The 23,280-nt window shown below is 52.5% G+C and overlaps 1 protein-coding gene across 1 annotated transcript; it reads left to right on the plus strand.

Moving 5' to 3' along the window:
- Nucleotides 1-367: 367 nt before the first annotated feature.
- Nucleotides 368-22,532, plus strand: NLRP8 (NLR family pyrin domain containing 8). Its single transcript, XM_065919501.1, has 13 exons — nt 368-722; nt 1,386-1,460; nt 1,951-3,538; nt 5,639-5,809; nt 6,163-6,330; nt 7,918-8,073; nt 8,440-8,505; nt 9,789-9,959; nt 10,767-10,937; nt 14,007-14,177; nt 16,680-16,827; nt 21,664-21,850; nt 22,486-22,532. Exons 1-13 carry the CDS (start codon nt 368-370, stop codon nt 22,530-22,532), a joined length of 3,474 nt encoding a protein of 1,157 aa, XP_065775573.1.
- Nucleotides 22,533-23,280: the final 748 nt, after the last annotated feature.

Genomic DNA, 23,280 nt, shown 5'->3' on the forward strand with positions numbered 1-23,280 from the left:
ATCCAGCACGTGACAGGCTTATCACTGGGTCGTATCCCACCCTTTCGTGACCCCGTGGACTGCAGCCCGCCAGGCTCCTCCGCCCACGAGATTCTCCAGGCAAGGATACTGCAGTGGGTTGCCATTCCCCGCTCCAGGGGCTCTTCCCCACCCCAGGGTGGAACCTGGGTCTCCGGCACTGCAGGCGGGTTCTTTAGGTCTGAACCACCAGGGAAGCCACCAGGTTCCATCAAGTCTAGATTGAGTAGATCTTCCCAGGGGGTGCTCTCACGTTCTGTAACCTCGTGTCTCCGCAGGCTGCCTCTGTCTTCTCTTCCAGCTGGTCCCCTCTGCCCGCCGGCGCTGCGGTTCCCAACCCTGAGTGACCATGGGCGACGTGAAGTTGAACCCTGACCCCTCCTGCTCGTCCTCCCCTCTGTTCTCCCCTCCCTCGCCGGCGTCCTCCTCCTCCTCCCTCCCCTACAGAAACGGAGTCATGCCTTTCCTGCTCTCTGTCGGCGCGGAGCATCTGCAGAGGTTCAAGCAGCTTTTACTGGAGGAGAACCCCAGCCCCGACTGCTCCCCGCTCACCTGGGACCAGCTGAAGTCAGCCCGCTGTGGGGAGGTGATCCATCTGCTGACCGAGTACTTCCCGGGACGGCGCGCCTGGGAGGTGGCTCGTGACATCTTCGCCAAGATGAACCAGACGGAGCTTTGTGTTCAGATACAGAGGGAGCTGAACGGTGAGAGGGGAATCTAGAACAGAGCGGGGGGCGGGCTTGGGGGTTGGAGAACTCAGCGCTCTCCCAGCCGCTCCTGTGGGCCAGCTGAACAAGGGCAAGTGGTGGAGTGTATCTATGGGCTTCCCTGGCAGCTCAGTGGTGAAGAACTCACCTGCAATGCAGGAGGCCTGGGTTCCATCCCTGGGTCAGGGAGATCCCCTGGATGAGGAAATGGCAACCCACTCCAGTGTTCTTGCCTGGAGAATCCCATGCACAGAGGAGCCTGGCGGGCTGCAGTCCATGGGGTTGCAGAGTCCGACAGGACTGAAGCACCTTAGCATGCACGCATTACAGCTTTTAAAGCACTTTTATTCTAGAACTTCCCTCCCCTCCCCACGCTTTTGACATTGGCTTTACTTTACGACTGAGCGACCAAACACACACACACAAACACCCTCCCCGGAACCGTCTGCCTCCGCACCGTCCTCACCTCCCAACGTGGTGATGGAAGCGCAGGTATTTTCCTCTCCCTGCACTAAGCAGGTGAGGGGATGAGAGTCGTGAATGGCCTGGCCGCCACTCTTTTAAAGGCCCTGTTGCCTCTGGGCGGCTCTGTCTTTCTGTCCATCTTGTCATGCCTATGAGACAGCCTCCTTTTCTTTTTTTTTTTTTCATCTTTTCCAGAAATTTTACCTAACTTGGAACCCGAGGCCTTGAACCAGAGAAAGAGGGAGCTGACTTTGGAGGAAGATGAGTCTGGTACGTGTGGGCCCTGCGTGGACCCTGGCGGACGAAAGTTGGGGGGTCGGGATGAGATGCTGGCTTCCTGAGGCGCGGCGGGCTGCAAACGGGTGTGCCCAGCGTCCCCTCTGTGAACCAGAACTTCAGAGAAAGGAGTGATTGTGGACTCATCTCAGGAGGGAATCCAGCCACCGTCCTTCTCTCTCCCTCATTCAATTGGATTCAGTCTTTTTTTTCTTAAAAAAATTTTTTTTTTTTTAATTTGTTTTTGGCTGTGCCAGGTTTTAATGGTGGCGTGTGGGGTCTAGTTTCCTGCAGGGATAGAACCCGGGCCCCCTGCACTGGGAGCGTGGAGCCTCAGCTCCTGGACCACCAGGGCTTGCAGGAAAAGTGCCCGATGGGTGCGCCTGTGTCGGGGTAGACACGGAGGCTTGTTTTCCGGTGGATCGCTTAGTCCTCACGGACAGCTGATGCTGGGCCCTGCGTCTCCCCCGTCCTGTTCCTGCAGATAAAATTCGGGAGTACAAGGCACGTGTGATGAGTGAGCACTCAGCCCTGTGGGACAGGACATCTTGGCCTGGGAACAACGTGGACTTCTTTTACCAAGAGCCCTGGGGAGAGGACACCCTCCTGCAGTGTCTTCTCCTGCCCAGAAAACCCCAAGGAAGACAGCCCAAGACCGTGGTCCTTCTGGGAGACGCTGCCGTCGGGAAGACCACCGTGGCCAAAAAAGTGATGCTGGAGTGGGCAGAGGACAAGTTCTACGCCCACAAGGTCCGGTTCGCCTTCTACCTCCGCTGCCAGGAGATGGACGGGCTGGAGGAGCGGAGCTTCTCCGAGCTGATCGCCTGCAAATTGTCCGGGTCTCTGCCTCTCGCGTCCAGGATCCTCTCCCACCCGGAACACCTCATTCTCCTGCTGGATGGCTTCGAGGAGCTAACCTTGACCCTCATAAACAGGCCGGAGGACCTGAGCCAAGACTGGGACCAGAAGATGCCCGGGCCCGTCCTCCTGACCTCTCTGTTGAGCAAAACGATGCTCCCTGATGCCACGATCATCGTCTTCCTGAGGTTCAACTTGTGGAAGACCGTGAGCCCCTTTCTGAAAGGCCCCTCTCTGATCACCCTGACGGGCTTCAGCACGCCGGAGCGATCCAGGTATTTCAGGTCGTACTTCAAACACGGGCGCGATGCCGACGCGGCCCTGCGCTTCGCCACGGGCAACGCCGCCCTCTTCTCCATGTGCCGGGCCCCCGTCACCTGCTGGCTGGTCTGCTCCTGTCTGAAGCAGCAGATGGAGAGGGGTAGCAGCCTGCCGCAGGCATTCCCCAACGCCGCGGCCGTCTTCGTCCACTACCTCTCCAGCCTGCTGCCAACCCAGGTGCGGCACGCTGTCAGCGAGACCCACCAGGAGCAGCTGAAACACCTGTGCTCCCTGGCCGCGGAGGGCATGTGGAAGAACCAGTGGGTGTTCGGCGAGACGGACTGCAGCCTGGCCAGACTGGACGAGCGGGACGTGCAGCTGTTTCTCAGGGTGAGGGTCCTCCGGAGGGTGGCGGCCGACAGGGACCTCGTCGCCTTCACCCACCCGAGCTTCCAGGAGTTCTTTGCCGCCCTGCTCTTCGTCCTCTGCTTCCCGCAGCGGCTCAGGAATTTCGAAGCGTTGGACAGCTTCCGCGTCTTACAGCTGCTGGCTCATCCCGGGAGACGGAGAAACCCCCTGGCCGGAATGGCGCTCTTCCTGTTTGGCCTGTTGAATGACACGAGCACCCTGTCGGTGGAGCAGTTGCTTGGATGCAAAGTGTCCCCGGGGAATAAGAGGAAACTGCTGAAGATCGCCGCCCTGCCGCCCGACGGCGACCCCCCGGCCCCGCACCACAGGCTCCCCCAGCTCTTCTACTATCTGCACGAGATCCGGGAGGAGGTCTTCGTGGGTCAGGCCCTCCATGAGTGCCGCAAGGCGCTGCTGGTCATCAGCAAGATCAGGGAACTGCAGGTCTCCGCTTTCTGCCTCAAGTTCTGCCGACGTCTGCAGGAGCTGGAACTGACCGTCGCCAAAACGACCAGCCTCTCGCCAGGCCCTCTTCCTTCTCCCCGGTAAGTGCTCGGGTCTCTCCTTCGCTGGGATTCGAGGTCCTGCCGGGGAACCTTGTCTAGCATCTCCTGGGCCTCAAGGGTGACCACCTGTCCTGAGTGGATCCCTTGCACACGGGAGTCTGTCTTATAAACAGTCTGTCCCGGTTTAACAACAACAAAAAAAAGAATTGGTAGTGGTGAGCTCATTGGTGACTTCATTATCTCAGCCCCAGAGACCATCAGTGAACTAGAGAAACTTTGTATATTTTTCTCCTCTCTCATGCAACTAAAGGAAGTGCCTGGGTTAAATGTTGTGCAGAGCATGTGGTTAGTCATATTCCGAGTAATTCTGCTTGAAACAATGTCTTTGTTGAAAATAGGAGCAGGAAACGTGTTTGTGTCTCAGCTGAGGGTTGTCGTGAACGTTTGGTCCAGTTTCACTGAACAAGTGTCTAAGGGAGTGTGACACTCTAAACTTCCCGTTGTGGTGGTTTCGTCCCTAAGTCGTGTCTGATTCTTTGCAACCCCAGGAACTGTAGCCCGCCAGGCTCCTCTGTCCATGGGAATCTCCAGCAAGAATACTGGAGTGGGTTGCCCGTTCCTTCTCCAGGGGGTCTTCCTGACCCAGAGATGGAACCCGTGTCTCTTACATCTCCTGCATTGGCAGGCAAGTTCTTTACAGCTGACCCACCAGGGAAGCCCCAAGCTGCTGGTGGAAAAGCATAAAAGGGAAGAGAAAGTAATTCCTAAGCTAGGGGGAAAATAACAGGACAGACAGCATTCCGGGGTGCTGATTTCCACTGAAACGGAGAAAATCCTGGGGAAAAAAAGAAGATCCTTCCTGCCATGCTGCGCGCCCTCCCTCCACGCACCTGCGGCTCCCTTCCATCGATCACCCCTCACTCTGCACACGGTAATGTTTTCAGTCTATAGGCACTTGCTGTCCAGTGGGGTCTCTGTGACGGGGAAGAGAGAAGGCGAAAACCTGAGCCGAACCACCGAACGCGCTGCTCTTGGGAGAGAGTTTAGATTCTGTGCTCACTGTGCCTTAGTGATAATAATCATACTTTCCCCTTATTCTGTCCCTTTATAGAGTTTTTAGTCTTCCTTTTTAAAACTTTTTATTTTATGTTGCTGCGTAGCCGATTAACGATGTTGTGATGGTTTCGGTTGAACAGTGAAGGGACTCGGCCTTGCATGCACACGCACCCGCTCTCCCCCAAGCCCCCTCCGATCCGGGCTGCCACGTAGCCCTGAGCAGGCTTCCCTGTGCTACAGAAGGTCCTGGTTGTTCTCCGTTTCGAATACAGCCGTGTGTGCGTGTCCATCCCACACTCCCTAACCATCCCTTGCCCCCATCCTTCCCCTCTGCTAACCATAAGCTCCCAAAGAGTTGGACATGACTGAGTGACGGAACTGAACTGAACCATGAGTTGGTTCTCCAAGTCTGTGCGTCTCTTTCTGTTTCCTAAGTTCATTTGCATCATTTCTCTCTAGATCCCACATACGAGGGGTGTCAGAGGATCCTTCTCCTTCTCTGTCTGACTTGCTTCAAGGCATTTTTCCTTGATAACAATTTCATAAGCACAGGGCAAGAATACGGTTTCTATCTTTTGACCTGCTTCCTGCCCACATATAAATTGTGATTGCTCGCAAAGCAGCTCTCATTCCCTCAGCCACGAATCTTCCTGGAATGGAATGAGAAATCTCAGAACGGTCCCGCCGGGCGACTTTGTACTTCTTTTTTAATGTGTTATGCGTTTGGCTGTGGGGGTCCGGGTGGGGGTGGCGGCATCGTGTGGGATCTCCCCTCGCAGCACAGACCCCAGTTGTGACTCCTGGGCTCAGCGGCTGTATCTCGAGGGTTCGCCGCTCTGCAGGCATGCGGGATCTTAGTTCCCACCAGGGATCGAACCCATGCCCCCTGCATTGAGAGGCAGATTCTTAATCATTGGACCACCAGGGAAGTCCCCTGGGCCACTTTCTAAATGAGGGCATCTCAGGAAAGCCCCAAAGGGAGCCACGATCATAAGCAAGTCATGGGTTTGCTGGTAGGTTTTCTCGAGCTTAATCACCAACGATGAGCCATTTTTTCTGTTTTGTTTTTTTTCTCCCACACAGACCAGAAGGCAGTGACAGGAATTCTCTCTGGTGGCAAGAGTTCTGCTCTGTGTTTAGGACACACGAGAGCTTGGAAGTCCTGACCGTGAAAGACAGTGCGATGGACACCGAGACCGTGGAGATTCTTGCCGCAGCACTGAGGCATCCACACTGTAACCTCCGAAAGCTGATGTGAGTATGGCCTGACACCTGACGTCGGTGTCCCGCTCCGTCATGTCTGACTCTCTGTGACCCCACGGACTGCAGCACGCCGGGCCTCCCTGTCCATCACCATCTCCCGGAGTCTACCCAAACTCGCATCCATTGAGCCGGTGATGCCATCCAGCCATCTCATCCTCTGCCGTCCCCTTCTCCTCCTGCCCTCAATCTTTCCCAGCATCAGGGTCTTTTCCAGTGAGTCAGCTCTTCCCATCAGGTGGCCAAAGGATTGGAGCTTCAGCTTCCGCATCCGTCCTTCCAGTGGGTGTTCAGGGTTGACGGGCTGGTGGGACGCTGCGTTAAGCGAACGCTGCTTGCCTCTTCAGCTTTAGGCGCGTGGGCTCCCTCGTGGTGAGTGAGGGCATCCTCAGAGTTCTGGTGGAGAACCCGCACCTGAGACACTTGGAAATAGAAGACACGAAGTTGAGACGCCAAGTAACAGAGGCCCTCTGCAGCACCCTGAGACACCCGCGGTGCTTTCTGCAGACCCTCAGGTGAGGCCGGAGGCGCGGCGGGGAGGGGACGCCGGGCACGGCCCCATCTGCCTGGCGTCTCGCTGTGGTGCGGTCGCCGCGCGTTTCACCCAGCTCTCTTCTATCAGAGTGTTGTCAGAGTGGTTCGGCTCCGCAGACAGATTTCTCCAGTCTTTTCCACGACAGGTCACTGTGAGATGCTGAAGGCAGTTCCCTGCGCCATGCTGAGCTGCGCTCCGTCGCTCAGTCGTGTCCAACTCTCTGTGGCCCCGTGGCCCGTAGCCCGCCAGGCTCCTCTGTCCATGGGCATTCTCCAGGCAAGGATACTGGAGCGGGTTGCAGGGCCCTCCTCCAGGGGATCTTCCCGACCCAGGGACGGGACTGGCGTCTCCTGCTTGGCAGGCGGGTCCCTAACCCGGGAAGCCCTATCGTTCCCTGTGCTACAGAGGAAACGCTTGTTGCTTCATCTGCTTTCTTAACTGGACTATAGTTGCCTTACAGCCTCATGTCCGTCTCTGCTGTACAACATCACGATGTGTTCTGGACACAGTCTATTCTGTACATATATCTGTTCACCCCGGACTCCTGATTCCTCCCTCTCCCCACCCCTTCCCGCTTTGGTAAACTATGCGTTTGTCTCCGATGTTTGTGAGTCTGTTTCTCTTCTGTAAATTAATTCCTTCATGTTATGCTTCAGATTCCATGTATATGTGATACCAAAATGTCTGTCTGTGACTCACTTCGTGCAGTATGATCATCTCTGGGGCCTTCTCTGTTGCTGCAAAAGGCAGTATTTCATTCCCATTTGTGACCGTTCACTCGGCTTTTTTTAAAAAGTATGACGGTCTCATACATGCACACACCGTGCACCGCTCATCATCATCAGGCTAATTAACCCCCTGGCCGGCTCACAAAGCCGCCGTTTGAACACGAGATCAGCTCTGTTACAGCCCCGTGAGTGCACAGGGCCCTCGTGTTAGCCGCCGTCAGCAGACTGGACCAGAGACCTCCAGAGTTTACTCACCTTATAGCTGGGGCTTGCGCCCTTTAACCATCCCTTCCTCCACCCCGCCCCGACCCCGGCAGCCCTCACTCTGTCCTGGTTCTTCATCCTGAAGGTGGTTTGGCGGATAAGTGTGGAAAGGCGTACTCAAGTGCAGGCGGAGTCCCCGCCAAGAGCTACCCCACGCCAGTTCATCACGGCCCCTAATGTGTGTTATTTTCTGTCATGCTAGTGACAGTCGCTCAGTCGTGTCTGATCCTTTGTGACCCCGTGGACTGTCTACAGTCCATGGGATTCTCCAGGCCAGCATCCTGGAGTGGGTAGCCCTTCCCTTCTCCAGAGGATCTTCCCGACCCTGGGACTGACCAGGTCTCCCGCATGGCCGGCGGATTCTTCACCAGCTGAGCCACAGGGAAGCCCGTTTTCCACTGGTGACACGCAGCTCAGATGCTGAGTGGATGCAGGCTCACTCGGGGAGGATGGGAACCCCCTCCCGCAGCTCTCGGGGGAGGGCCGAGGGCCGAGGCAGACGCGAGGTCGGTCAGGGCGGCTGGGGGCACCCCCACCCCGGGAGCTCAGGGCTGCTGTCTCTGTGACTCCCGCAGGCTGGACGGTTGCCCGTTCGACCCCACCAGCGGGGCTGACCTCGCCAGGAGTCTCAGGAAGAACATCCACCTGAAGACCCTGATGCTGAGACGCGGCTGCCTGGAGAGGGACGAGCCGTGCGCCCCCGTGTTGGCGCCCCAGCTGGAGAAGCTGTCGTGAGTTACAGGGGTGCCGCGCTGCGCCTCAGAAAAGCAGAGAACGGGGGGAGTGCATCTCGGAGCAAAGCGAAGTCCCCTGATTGTTAATGGTGTGGGAGGGGCAGTGCAGGGTTGAGACAGAGAGACAGACAGAGGGACAGACAGACAGACAGAGCTCTAAGCCAGCACGTGTCCACACCTGCTGTCCCGGGAGGTAGAAGCTCAGAGATCCTGATGCGTCGTTGTCCCGCCTTCGCCCTGGAAGCTCGCTGGCACCGATTCCCTCCTCACGGTGACCCGGCCCCAGGACCCCCGCCCGCCCCCTCTGGAGGTGGGGCTCAGGGGCCCCGCAGCGGCCTCGGCGACCATGTGGGCTCTTCCCAGGCGACTGACATGGCAGCCGGCCGCTGTGTCGTGGTTTCTGCCGCGGCTCCTCCCGGGCGCCGAACGGTAACGCGTGTGAACATGCAACGGTCTAAGTGTCTGTCTGATCTGCCCCCGAGGCCTGAGCTGTCCCTGAAGGCCTGCTTTATATCTTCAGGGCATCTTTCCAATTTTCTGTAACTTTATGAGATGTTGTCTCTTCCCACGTCACCTCCACACACACACACACACACGTGCACATGCACGTGTAGAACGGCACGTGATGGAGCGCGCTCATCTTCAGGATTACCAGCCTCCTGTCCAGACTACACGTACCAAATTTGCAGTCCCACCATTTGCGTGTGAAAATCCCCCCACGCCAAATTCTCATCAGACTCTTGTGACTGTGACAGCTTTGGCCCATCTGTTGAGCAGAAAATGACCTGTTGCTGTCTATGTGTAACTCAAGCACTGGATTATTTTTTAACTGAAGTATAACTGACTCACAGCCTTTCGTGGGTTTCTGGTGGGGGAGCAATCGTCACGGTAGGTCCAAGGATCAGCTGTCACCACACCGAGTAATGGCAACATTGGATACTTTCTTTCCTTCATTCTATTTTTTTAACGGTTAATTTTTTAATTTTTATTTTACATGCTTGAGCTGGTCTTTGCTGCCACAGGTGGGATCGACGTCCCTGACCGGGGATCGAACCTGAGCCCCTGCACTGGGGACATGCAGGCTGAGCCCCTGGATCGCCAGAGAGGTCCCGACAGCAGATACTTTCTTATTTCCATCTGCCCTCCCTCGCTGGGGGTGGAAACGCTTTCAGAACCATCCTCTCCACCTTAGTTGTGGGTTTTGTTTTTTTTTTCTGCTTTTTGGCTACACAGCATGCGGGAGGTTAGTTCTCCCACCCGGATCAAACCCATGCCCCTCAGTGGAAGCGCAGCGTCATAACCAGCCGACCTCCAAGGAAGCCTCTGCATCTTAGTTTCTCTAACATGACGGCCTGCTTTATATCTTCAGGGCATATTTCCAATTTTCTGTAACTTTCTGAGATGTTGTCTCTTCCCACGTCACCTCCAGAAATGTCTTCACTCTTAAGAGTCCCTGCTGGTCGCTTTTTCCTCCCTCTTCGTTCCTCTCTATAACTGTTTTCTTGATCCACAATTCCTTCTCACGTCACAACCCCCAGTCCTCTCCTTTAAACCCGGGAAGCCCTAAGAGCCGGTCACAGAAGTGGGATGAGACGTCTGCCTTTAGGACGAAAGCCCCAGTGGAAATCGTCAAGGCTCAGCAGGAGACCGGGAAAAATCTGGTCAAGGGCACGAATTAAGCTCCATCCCGACTGTGAGTGTCTCGCCCACAGGCTGGAGAATTGTGACCTCACGTCGCTTTCCTACAGAAGCCTTGCCTTTTCTCTCGTGAGTAACCGGAGTCTGACCCACCTGAGCCTGGCAGAAAACGCCCTGCAGGATGATGGGGCGAAGGAGCTCTGGAACATCTTACGAAACTTTCAATTTCCTCTGCAGAGGCTGGTGTGAGTCCCCAGACACCGCTGTCTGGAACGCCCTGGGGAGGAATCAGGCGGTGGGGAGAGGCTACCATGTGTATGTTATATGTTCCTTTATGCCACAGATTGGTCAAGCGCCTACTGCACGCACGGCATTGTGCGGACTCTGGAAGAAAGCGTAGCAGAGAGGAGGGTGGCAGGGCTTTCAGTTTCAGGGGCAAACTAGCTAGGAGCAGAGTTGGCAGACTGTGTGCCGGGCGACCCGGCGGGGAATCAGAGGGTCAGAGATGCTGACATCTTTTCACTGCCGCAGGAACTATTAGCTTGAGGCCGTTCCAACACCAGATCATGGTAAACTCCTTTCAGCGATGCTGTGCATGTATGCTAACTCACTTCAGTCGTGTCTGACTCCTTGCAACCCCATCAACTGCAGCACGCCAGGCTTCCCTGTCCTTCACTGTCTCCCGGCGTTTGCTCAAACCCATGTCCATTGAGCCAGTGATGCCATCCAACCACCTCATCCTCTGTCGCCCCCTTCTCCTCCTGCCCTCAGTCTTTCCCAGCATCAGGGTCTTTTACAGTGAATCTTCTCTTCGCATCAGGTGGTCAAAGTATTATTGGAGCTTCAGCTTCAGCATCACCAACGAATATTCAGGGTGACTTCCTTTAGGATTCACTGGTTTGATCTTGCTGTCCAAGGGACCCTCAAGAGTCTTCTCTAGCACCACAGTTCGAAAGCATCAGTTATTATATTTAGGTAAAGCTGTCCTACAAAAAAAAATACAAAAGGCAGAAAAGAAGCTTAAAGGCGTTTTGATTGGTGTTTCTTTGCAGGCTGAGGAGTTGCGCCCTGACCTCCGAGTGCTGTCAAGATATAGTGTCTGTTCTTGATAAGAATAAAAACCTGACAAGCCTGGACCTTGGCTGTAACAGCCTGAGGGACGCCGGCGTGATCGTGCTGTGTCAGCACCTGTTGAAGCCTGACTCTGGCCTCCAAGTTCTCGAGTAAGCTGTCCCCATTGCTTTCTTTGGGACCTGGGGTCTGTAAAATTCTCTCAGGGTAGAAAGTGGGGTCATGGTTTGCATTTCTGGGGTTTGCCATCCTTTTGGGTAGAGGACTTGGAAGCTTCAGAGCAGCGGTTCTGAGTGAGGTCCTCAAACATTGTTGTTCAGTTGCTCGGTCATGTCCGACTCTGTGACCCCGTGGGCTGTGTGTGTTCAGTTGCTGCCTGACTCTGCAGCCCCCGTGGCTCGTAGCCTGCCAGGCTCCTCTGTGCATGGAATTCTCCAGGCAAGAACACTAGAGTGGGTGGTCCTTCTCTTCTCCAGGGGATCTTTCTGACACAAGGATCGAATCTACAGCTCCTGCATGGGCAGGTGGTCTATTACCCTGTGAACCACCTGGCAAGTGGCTCAGGCTGTGAATGTTTCTGTCTGAAGTGGTTAGAAAGGCAAATTCTTGCATCCTTTGTCTGTCTGTGTCTGGTCTATCTCACTGAGCATCATGCCCTCAAGGGCCTCCCAAGTTGTCACAAACGGCAGGGTCTCCTACTTCGTGGCTGCGGGGTGATGCGTCGTGGGTGTGTGCCACGCCTTGCTCTTCGTGGCTGCATGGTATTCCATGGTGTGAGTGCCACACCTTCTTATGCATTCATCTGTCGATGACATCTAGGCTGCTGCCATATCTTGGCTGCTGTAAGCAGCGCTACTGTGACGTGCGGTGCAGATAACTCTATCTGATAATCTGATTTCGATCTCCTGGGCCCATATCCAGACACAGGGCTGCTGGATCCTGCGGGCCCTGCACAGTCCGTGTCTCACAAACACCTCCCGTGGTTCCATGATTACTAGAGTTTAAGGACCATCGTTCCGGGAAAAATTCTTCCATTCAGGGAAACATCAAGAAAAGTGTGTTTGTTTTAGACTGATACCTTAGATGGAGTCTTCTGAAATCAGCATTTATGCTTAGGGACTCTGTTTTCTGCATATAAATTTTCCTTCTATTACAAGGTCTCTATGCCAACATCATACCAGCCAGTGACTTAGAAGGATTTAAGTCAATTATCCCATTTCTAATTGTTATAGTGTTGTTTAATTGTTGTTAATTGTTTAATTGTTATAGTGTTATTGTTACTCCAGATATTTAGGGAATATTTGGAAACATCTCTTCTCCAATAACAAAGGTTGAAACTTTTTTAGTTATTTTTTATTTATTTTTAGTTTTGTATTGGGATTGATGGACAATGTTCTGCTAGTTTCAGGTGTAGAGCAAAGTGATTCAGTTATGCATAGACACCTTTTTTTTTTTGCCTCTTTCCTACCCGCATTTTCTGTTCACTGTTGGTATGATCTGGGTTCTAAGTCTAGGTCTTTTCTTCACTCAGATAGGTGAGCTTTTATTTTTTTATTGAAGTACAGTTGCTTATCATATTATACTAGTTTGAGGCATACACCATAGTGATTCAGTATTTTTACAGATTCTACCCCATTAAACACTATTACAAAATAATGACTATAATTCCCTGTGTTGTACAATACATCCTTGTTACTTATTTATTTTACACTTAATAGTTTGTATCTCAGTTCAATTAGTTTAATTTGCCCTGTCTTTTTTCCATCTCCTCATTAACACTAGTTTGTTTTCTATGTGTGAAATTTCTTCTGTTTTGCATATTTACTCGTACGATTTCTTATATTCCACATATAAGTGACATCAGTTAAGTCTAGATCATATGTCTTTAATTCCTAGGATTAATCCTTATAATGGATTTCATTTTTGTTGATAATTAACTACTCAAAGAAAATTCATTGGAGGTCACAATTCTTTTACTCCAGAAGTTTAGTCTTGGGATTTAAATTTTGATTTATCTCATAGGTTGAGTGAAGTATATTTGCAAGTATGAAATACATTTCCAGGTGACTATAAGTGAAAAGAATATATATATATACGTATATTTGAATCATTTTGCAGGACCGTGGAAATTAACACAACATGGTAAATCAACTACATGTTTAATAAGTAATCTACTTCATTTTTAACTTTTTTATTTTGTATTAAGGTATAGCTGGAGAAGGAAATGGCAACCCACTCCAGTGTTCTTGCCCGGAAAATCCCAGTGAAGGCAGAGCCTGGTGGGCTGCCGTCTATGGGGTCGCACAGAGTCGGACACGACTGAAGCGACTTAGCAGCAACGGCAGCATAGCTAATCAACAGTGTTGAGATAGTTTCAGGTGAAGAGGGGAGGGACTTGGCCATAACACATATATACACGTATCTGTTCTCTCCCAAACTCCCGTCCTAACCAGGCTAACACACAGCATGGACCAGAGTTCCCCGTGCTCTGCGGTAGTTTGATTTTTTAAGACTGCTGCTATATATAAAACGGGTAACCAGCAAGGACTGGTTATTGAGAGAACTCTGCTCAATACTCTATAATAACCTAAACGGGAGAAAAATTTTAAGGAAAAGATACATATATATGTACAAGGGAATCTCTTTGCTGAACACCTACAACTAACACAACACTGTCAACCAACTATGCTCCAATATAAAAAAATAATTTTTTTTAAAGGAAAATAAAACTTTTGTTATCGTTGTTGAGTCGCTCAGCCGTGTCCGACTCTTTGCGACCCCACGGACGGCAGCACGCCAGGCCTCCCTGTCCATCGCAAACTCCCAGAGTTTACTCAAACTCGTGTCCATTGAGTCGGTGATGCCATCCAGCCATCTCATCCTCTGTCGTCCGCTTCTCCTCCCGCCTTCAATCTTTCCCAGCATCAGGGTCTTTTCCAATGAGTTGGCTCTCCACATCAGGTGGCCAAGGCATTGGCGCTTCAGCATCGGTCCTTCCAGTGGGTATTCAGGACTGATCTCCTTTAGGAGGGACTGGCTGGGTCTCCCTTCTGCCCAAAGGGACTCTGCAGTCTTCTCCATCACCTCTTTTCGAAAGCAGACGATTCAGAAGGAAGTGAGGTGTTCCGGCCGCAGGGTGCCTTCTGGGCTGTGAACAGCTCGGCTGGCCGGGCGCTCAGATGCCAGACGCGCGGTCAGTCTCGGCCTTCTTCCTCCCGCAGGCTGGGGGAGTGCCAGTTCACCTCCTTCTGCTGCCCGGTCCTGACCTCCGTGCTCCTCCACAACTGTACCCTGCGGCACCTGGACCTCAGCGGAAACAGCATCGGGCTCCGGGGCGCCAAGCTCCTGCAAAACGCCGCCCTGACGAGGGTGCTCGGCCCCAGGGTCGTCCTGTAAGTCCCCGCCGCTTCTGGTGCGGCGGCCACAGCCCTGGGGGGGCAGCCCTGGGGGGGCATCAGGAGGGCGACCCTGGGAGAGGCTGCTGGCGGAGGCGGCCCCATCCTGCGCCCCTTTCCTGGGGCTCTGCAGTTCCCTCACGGGGCTGCCACACCCCAACTCCTGCTGGTCTGATGAGAAAGTGGACCTGGATACTCCCGTCTGCTCTTTTGTCTTTTTTGCATTTTAAGTTTTTATTTTTTTTTACAATAGGTCCTGTTGGTTATCTATTTTATTTTTTTAATATTTACTTATTTGGCTGCTCAGGATCTTGCTTGTGGCATGTGGGATCTAGTTCCCTGAGCGGGAACTGAACCTGGGCCCCCTGCGCTGGGAGCAGGGAGTCGCAGCTGCTAGACACCACCCGGGAAGCCTGGTTATCTATTTTAAACATAGTTGTGTGTGCGTGTCCACCTCTGCCTGGGTGGCTCAGTGGTAAAGAATCCGCCTGCATTGCAGGAGACCTGGGTTTGATCCCTGGGTCAGGAAGATCCCCTGGAGAAGGGAATGGCAACCCACTCCAGTACTCTTGCCTGGAGAATCCCATAGACAGGGAGCCTGGTGGGCTACAGTCCCTGGGGTCACAAAGAGTCGGACGTGACTTAGCACGTGCATGGGAAGTTGGAAGACTCTGGGCTCACTGAAATCATTCCTTTGATGTGCACCTCAGCTCTCTGGGGCCAGGATCCAGTGTTTTCAGCTGCCGAGTTCCCTCGGGGCTCACCGTGGGAAGTGGCTGGAGGCTGATGGCTGCTGGAGGCAGCTGTTCCTTCCTAAGTCCCCTCAGGGCTCGCCAGCTCACCTTTGGCTGTACCTGCAACCCCTGATGACTGTGACATCCTTTATTTACTGATCTGACAGGCAGTATTCCATGTATCCATCTCCTGGGTGGTAAAGTTGTATTCTAGAGGCTTTATGTATTTTTCCAGGACTGCAAAAAAAAAAAAAAAAAAGAAAGAAAGAAAAGCATACATTGATTCTTATCTTTCACAGGAAGAAGAAACAGAGCAATGGAATGGACATGATGAGAAGACTGGAGGGCCCGGTGGTGAACAAGGACGTCCTGAAGATAGTTCAGGACTGGAAAGACGAGTTCTGTGATCAGGCCGCAGGGATGGTGTGATCTCGTGACCCTCCTGCCCCAGATATAGTTGTGTTTTTTTTTTCCTGATGAAAATTGGGAATCAGTTACCTTGTCTGTGGGCCATTCTCAATCTGGGATGGCACAGTTAGTTCTGGGAGATGCTGTGGAGCGTGACCTGCAAATAGCCCCCTGGGAGATACTGAAGGTCGTGTGTCCAGCAGAGGTTAGTCATGGAACTGGGGTCACCATGGTAAGGGGCGTTCCAGCTGACTTCTCCTCCTGGCTTCTGGATGTCTTTGAATATGTCCTATTCACATTGTCACTGACTCACCTCCTGGGGTGCTGCAAGAATTGAATTAAAATTGTGCATGAATGCAATCAGAACATGTTTCAAGTGTTTATTTACAATTAGACTTGCAAGTCAACTGTTATGAAGAAAGACATCTTGCCTCGAAAGAGGGTTTAGATCTAGAGAGCGTCATACTGAGTGAAGTGAGTCAGACAGAGAAGGGGAACTATCGTATGACATCCCTTGTGTGTGGAATGAAAAGAGATGATACCAAAGGACTTGCTTACACAACAGAGACTCACAGACTTAGAGAACGGACTTACGGTTGCCCTGGGGGAAGGGGGGGGGAGGAACAGTTAGGGAGTGTGGGATGGACAAGCACACACGGCTGTGTTCAAAATGCAGAACCAAGAGGACCCACTGGTAGCGCCCGGAGCTCTGCTCTGGGTTATGTGGCAGCCTGGATGGTTGGGGAGTGTGGGGGAGAGTGGATGTGTGTCTGTGTATGGCTGAGTCCTTCTGCTCTTCACCTGAAAATATCATAACATTGCTAATCAGCTATACCCCACACAAAATAAAAATCTTAAAGTTTGGGGGGAAAAATATCCAAGGAAGATAATATAGCAAGCGATGGAAAAGGGAAATTACCTCATGTTTAGGAACTCTTTTTAAAAGGTGAAACACGGACCTCCCGGGAGGCCCGGTGGTAAAGAATCTGCCTGCCGATCAGGAGACAGGGGTTCAATCCCTGGTCCGTTAAGATTCCACGGGTTGTGCAGCAACTAAGCCAGTGAGCTGAAAACAACAACAGCAACAAAAGTGAAGTGTGACTCTCAACTTTCTTAAGGAGTTTAGCCCATTAACAGAGTAAAGCAAAGGGGATTTCCCTGTGACTTACACGAGGATGCGCCTGGGCCCAGACTGGGGGTCTAGAGGGTGGGCTCCTGAATTCTGCCTCCACAGGTATCACCCTAGGGCCTTAAGAAGTCGTACAATGTGCAGGTGGCTTCCTGTGCAGCCTCGGGGAGGGACTGCACCGCCCAGGACAGACGTGGCTCTGGCCTTTTCCATCCACCCTGCTTGCAGGGTCTCAGCTCCCGACCAGAGACCGAGCCCCAGGCTCTCCGCAGTGCAGGCGCGGAGTCCCACCCCGGGACCAGCTGGGAGTTCCCCAGACTGCGGGCTCTTGGGGGGTTCTAGCCATCTAACCCAGGAGTTTCCTGGGGGCTCAGTGGTAAGGAATCAAACTGCCGGTGCCGGAGACGAGGGTTCGATCCCTGGGTCGGGAAGATCCCCTGGAGGAGGGGATGGCAACCCGCTCCAGTATTCTTGCCTGGAGAATCCCATGGACAGAGGCGCCTGGGGTTGGACACGAGTGAGCATAGTACAGCAAACACAGCTATCTAACACACACCGGGATAAAAGCTGGGACAGCATTTAGAACTCAAAGACCGCGAAAGCAGTCACACAGTCATTTTCTCTCTGTTAGCATGAGTTCATGTGCCCAATGCAGAGTGACGCAAAACAAACGGAAACGTCGGAGTTTGTAGCGGAGAAAGGTTTACTGCAGGGCGGGTCGAAGGGACGAGTGGCTCATGCCCCCAAAAAACCCCGAGATCCCCAAAGCGTTTCAGCAAACCATTTTTAAAAGCTAGGTGGAAGAGGATACAAGTGGAAGAGGATACTTTAAGTCAGAAAAACATCATGTACTAACGCATATAGCCTCATTCTGGGAAAGATTTAGGACAGGAGAAGGGGGCGGCAGAGGATGAGACGGTTGGATGGCATCAATGGTCAGAGTTTGAGCAAGTTCCGGGAGACAGTAGAGGACGGGGAGGCCTGGCATGCTGCAGCCCCTGGGGTCACAATGAGTCAGACACGACTTAGCAACAAGAACGCATATGCACGGAATCTAGAAAAATGGTACAGGTGTGCCTATTTGCAGGGCGGGAATAGATGCAGATGAACGGACTTGTGGGCACAGTGTGGGAAGGAGAGGGAGGCAAGAGCTGAGAGCTGCGTGGAAACCCCCGTTACCATGAGCACAACGCGGGGCTCGGCCGGCGCTCTGGGGCGATCCAGAGGGTGGGGCGGCGGCGGGGAGGGGGCTCAGAGGGGGGACACGTGTATACCCGCGGCGGACTCATGTGGATGTGTGGCGGAGACCAGCACAACACCGTGGGAAGCAGCTGTCCTCCAGTTAAAGATAAACAGAAGCGAGGTTGGGCGGAGGGTGGTCACAGGTCTGAGCTCAGCTCACGCACGGTTCTCTGGCTGCCTGAGGATCAGGGAACAGGATTCACTTAGGCTCCGAGCGGCCTGGGGCTATGAGCTCAGGGTCATCTTCTGTTCGGTGGCGGGAGGGGGGTTCACATCTCCGAAGCAACTCAGGAAATGTGCACCCAGCAGGTCTCTCTGGGTGCTTCAGAGGGGAGTGCAGCAGACGCTGGGGGGGAAGGCCTGGCCCCTCCCCACACGAGACCCCCGAGGGGTCCTGCGCTCTTACATTTTTTTTTGTAAATATGAAACATAAATACACATGATTCTATAACATATATACATGAATAAATAAATGTGGGAGAAGAGCCAAGACGTCCACACAGAATTCCAAATAACTTACATGAATACTCTGCCGTCAAAAGAAGGGGTGAACCCCCCCGACTCCTTAAGAGTGTGCCATGCCTCGTGACCCCCACCGGAAAACTGAAGGGTGGGAAGGTAGGGAAAATCGGGGTAGTTTACAGCAGAGAAGCCCGACAAACACATCAGCCAACTAATCAACGTGAACATTGACGCTGATAAATTGTGCTGTATTGATATTTATTCTTGACGTGATGTGATTAAAAATGGCACTTGACCTCTCCCCAAATCCCAAAACTGTATGTTAATTATGAAAAACACATCAAGGCAAATAGCAATAGAAGTGTATCCTACAAAAACGCCTGTGTGTTCGTGGCTTCAGTCACGTCCAACTCTTGTGACCCCAAGGACTGTAGCCCACCAGGCTCCTCTGTCCATGGGATTCTCCAGGCAAAAATACTGGAGTGGCTTGTCATGCCCTCCTCCAGGGGATCTTCCCGACCCAGAGATCGAACGTGCATCTCCTGCATTGCAGGCAGATTCTCTACCTTCTGGGCCACCAGGGAAACTGACAAGTGCTCAAAAATCGTCAAGGTCGTCAAAGCCAGCTAAAGTCTAAGAACTATCAGAGCCGGCTTGGGTACATTCTGAAACAGTCATCTTGGTCTACACAAAGTGACGACCAGCTGTGACCTGCGTCAGCTTCTTACCCTACAAAGGGGCTCTGGTGCAAACGTCAAAGCAGTTGGGACCCTCAACGGCCGCCCCCAACCCCCGCTCCACTCTTAAGGGGTCAGACGGAAATAAAGGTCCGTCCGAAGTCAGACTCTAAAGTGAGAATTGGCTTTAGCTTGTTCTCCAAAGCCCAGAGCTTGACGTGTCACACACTGCTGGGAAGATTCACGGTGAATGAGGAGTGGCTGCCCCCAAAATGCTTTCCCTGGGGTCAGAAAGCTGGGAGGTGGACAGCTTAAATCCAGAGAACACCCCCCCCACTGACACTGAGGTCCCTAGGAGGACCTCAGAGACCGCCACTCGGCTAAACAAAGCAAGGAGGGACAACGCCTTGGGGTGAACCATCTTTGGGGCTCACCGTATTACACGGCCTCCTTAAAGATACCGTGGAGGGCTTCCCAGGTGGCTTCGTGGTAAAGAACCCGCCCGCCAATGCGGGAGACGCGGGTTCGATTCCTGGGTCGGGAAGATCCCCTGCAGAAGGGAATGGCAATCCGCTCCAGAATTCTTGCCTGGAGACTCTCAGGGACAGAGGAGTCTGCCATCCTGCAGCCCCTGGGGTCGCAAAAGAGTCAGACGCAACCTGGCAACTAAACAACACGACAGCCCCGCCCCAGACATCCTGTCTTAAACGAAATGGGTGTGGCCTGAGGCTCAGGGATTTTAAAAGTTCCTCCAAGTGATTCCAACCTGCAGAGAAATTTGGGAATTACTGGGGTAGGACAGATCATTACTGTGATAAACATTTTGCAATATATGTGCATGAAATCAACACATTATACACCTTAAACCTACACAGGGTTGATGATTCTCTTTAAAAAAAAAAGCTGGGGAAAAACAGAAAGAAATGCTTTGGGAGAGAACCATTCACGTAGAGGCTCAAGGCACAAAAGAGCTGGTCTTACTATTAACCGAGACAGGCATTCTTTTAATTTTTATTTTTTATACAGTTTTCAAGGGTCCCATTTCATTTACAGTTATTACAAAACATTGGCTGTAAATTCCCTGTGTTGTGGACAACATCCCTGTAACCCAATAGCTGATATCTCCCCCGCCCCTAAATCACCCCTCTGCACCAGCTGCTGGCAACCAGTATATTCTCTGCGTGTGTCTGCTTCTCTTATGTTATATTCAGGAGTTTGTTGCCGTTTTAGATTCCAGATATCAGTGGTAAGATACAGTATTTGTCTTTCTCTGTCTGGCTTATTTCACTTTAGCATGGGCAATGCTTGGTTGCTCAGTCATATCCGAGTCTCTGTGACTCAGCGGACTGGAGCCCGCCAGGCTCCTCTGTCCATGGGATTCTCCAGGCAAGAATGCAGAAGGGGGTTGCCATGCCCTCCTCCAGGGGATCGTCCCAACCCAGAGATTAAACCCAGATCTCCCACATTGCAGGCAGATTCTTTACTGTCTGAGCACGGGGAAGCCTAAGAATACCGGAGTGGGTAGCTTATCCCTTCTCCAGCAGAACTTCCCAACCCAGGAATTGAACCAGGGTCTCCTGCATTGCAGGCAGATCTTTTACCAGCTGAGCTATCAGGGAGCCCTCACTTTAGCATCATACCATCCAATTGTAACCATGTTGCTGCAAATGGCCAATTTTTGCTCTTTTTATGCCTAAGTAATATTCCACTGTATCAACGCATCACATCTTTATCCATTCATCTGTTGGTAGACACATAGGCTGCTCACATATCTTGGCTGTTGTCATAGAGGTACAGGTATCTTTTCAATGAGAGCTTTTGTTTTTATCCAGATATATACCCAAGAGTGGACTTGTTGGATGATATGGTAGTTTTATTTTATTTTATTTTTGGTGGTTTTATTTTTACATACTTGTTCTTTTTTTCTCTTTCTCATTTTTTAAATTATGAAAGTATAAAACACATTTACAGGAGACTTGGAAAATACAGAAATAAGTTACATATAGTTCCACTATACAATTATGTTTAAGTAGATCAATTATGGGCTTTGGAGTTTCAATATCAAAGGAGTTTTTAGTTTTTTGAGAAACCTCCATTATGCCTTCCACAGTGACTGCACCCATTTACATTCCCATCGACAGTGTAAGAGGCTGTCCTTTTCTCCACATCCGAGCCAACATTTCTCATTCGTGTTCTTTTTGATGGTGGCTATTCTGATGGTGATTAACTTTAGAACACTGGAGAAGATCGGGGGGAGAGGGAGGTGGGAGGGGGGATCAGGATGGGGAACACCTGTAACCTCGTGGCTGATTCATGTCAATGTATGACAAAACCCACTGCAATATTGTAAAGTAATTAGCCTCCAACTAATAAAAATAAATGAAAAATAAACAACTTTAAAACACTGGAGAAGATTCGTTTGGTAACAAACAGGTGTATATACTATGGGGCTTCCCAGGTGATGCTAGTGGTACAGAACCCGCCTGCCACTGCAGGAAACACAGGAGACGTGGGTTTGATCCTCGGGTTGGGAGGATACCATGGAGGAGGGCATGGCAACCCACTCCAGCACTCTTGCCTGGAGAATCCCATGGACAGAGGAGCCTGGTGCAAAGAGGGAGACACGCCTGAGCAGCAGAGCATGTAAATACTGTGAATTCACTGGAACCCAGATAAGAGGGTGTCATGGAGAAAGTCAACTGAACAAGCAACAGCAGCCTCCTTAGAGGGTGGCCAGTGCGTGCCAGGTCGAGTAAAATTAACACACACACACCCCGTTGCTCTGGGCCCCCCAGGTGAGGGCTGTACCCGCCCGCGGGTCTTCCCCACAGGTGAACCGAGGCCGACAGAGCATCGTCACCGCAAAGGTGGGGTGGGCAGGTGCGGAGAGCCGCTGCTCCGCGTCTGCCCTGGGTGTGCCCGGCGCAGCGAAGCAGCCAATAGGCAGCAAGAACGTCACCGCGCGGATCCCCCAAAGGCCATCACCATGTGCTTGCGGGCTGGGATCCCGTCCTAGAGGTGAGGAGTCAGGGCGGTGGGCGTCTTCTCCTGCCTTCTCCCCGGGATCTTCCTCTCCGTGTTCTTCTCCCTTCCTGCTTGGAACCTACTCTCTGCTCCCACTCTCCAGCTAGACTGGTCAGAGCCCAGGGGCCAAAGATACCCTCAGCGAGAAGGAGGTGTCCCATTGCTCTGCTTTGGTGAAAAAGTCCACCCACAAGACACATCTGTTTGGGGTATTTCGGCACATCTCTCGGCTCTTCCCAGCCTCGAGGCCTGAAGTTGTTTAGCTGCTGAGTTATGTCTGTCTCTTTGCGACCCCATGGACTGTAGCCCGCTCGGCTCCTCTGTCCATGGGGTTTCCCAGGCAAGAGTACCGGAATGGGTTGCCTTTCCTCTTCCAGAGGATCTTCGAGACCCAGGGATTGAACCCGGGTCTCCTGCATTGGCAGGCGGATTCTTTACCCCCTGGCCAGCCCCTTGGTCTAAAGCAGAGGAGGAAATTGGGGTGCTCTGACTCGGAGGTCAGGGCCAGCTGATGTGTGTCCGTGTCTTAAAGGAGCCTGGGGGTGTTATTGTGTTAAGTCTGCTCACTCACCGTGTTAATACACTCACTGTGGCGTATGGTCATCAACGCGCTCTACGACACCCCGCAGTCCTGAGGGCGCTCTTTGTCGAGGGAGGAAACCGACTTACTGAGTGAAACGCCTTTGCCTGGGGGCACCGAGACTCGATATCCTAACGGGGTCTGATTTCAGGCCCTGTAATCCTAACAGCTTCCGTGGGATCACTCAAGACCCCGTGCAGCAAATGAACTTATCTCCGAGACAAAATGCACGCAGAGAGAGAGAACGCAAACGTAGAGAACGCGTTTCTCCAGCTGCTGCCCGAGGGCTCCGAGTGGACGCTAGTCCCTCGCTGCAGAGCAGGGTCTCAGGGCCCTCGAGCATCGGGAGCTGAGGCTCCCGGCCCCGGAGCTCTGCCGCATGGGCTCAGCTGCCCTCGGCATGGGGGACCCTCCCGGGATCGATCCCACGTCCCTGGCATTGGCAGGCAGACGCTTAGCCACTGTACTCCCAGGGAAGTCCTCGGAATACTTTTATATCAAAAGTCTTCACTGTGTGCAGCTGGAGGTTACGTTAACAAGCGCAGCCGGAAACAACTGATCTGAAAAGCCTGTGACTGATTTCCAGTAAGTGACGGGAACCTATTTGTCAGTTCCGCCGAGCCTAGCCTGTTAGCCAGCATCACTCACTGGCAAGTGTTTTCAGTCTTATTCTATGACTTCCCCGAGGGCTCAGCAGGTGAAGAATCTGCCTGCAATGCAGGAGACCTGGGTTCAATCCCTGGGTCGGAAAGATGCCCTGGAGGCGGAAACAGCCGCCCACTCCAGTATTCCCACCTGGAGACCCCCATGGACAGAGGAGCCTGGTGGGCTATAGTCCCTGGGG

The sequence above is a fragment of the Muntiacus reevesi genome, chromosome 2 (assembly GCF_963930625.1).
Source record: "Muntiacus reevesi chromosome 2, mMunRee1.1, whole genome shotgun sequence".
NCBI lineage: Eukaryota > Metazoa > Chordata > Mammalia > Artiodactyla > Cervidae > Muntiacus > Muntiacus reevesi.

Coding starts and splice junctions, on each gene's coding strand:
- NLRP8 (XM_065919501.1), top strand. CDS start 368: ATGGGCGACGTGAAGTTGAACCCTGACCCCTCCTGCTCGTCCTCCCCT. Junction 6,331..7,917: donor TGCTTTCTGCAGACCCTCAG/GTGAGGCCGGAG, acceptor TGACTCCCGCAG/GCTGGACGGTTGCCCGTTCG. Junction 16,828..21,663: donor AGTTTCCTGGGGGCTCAGTG/GTAAGGAATCAA, acceptor TCTTCCCCACAG/GTGAACCGAGGCCGACAGAG.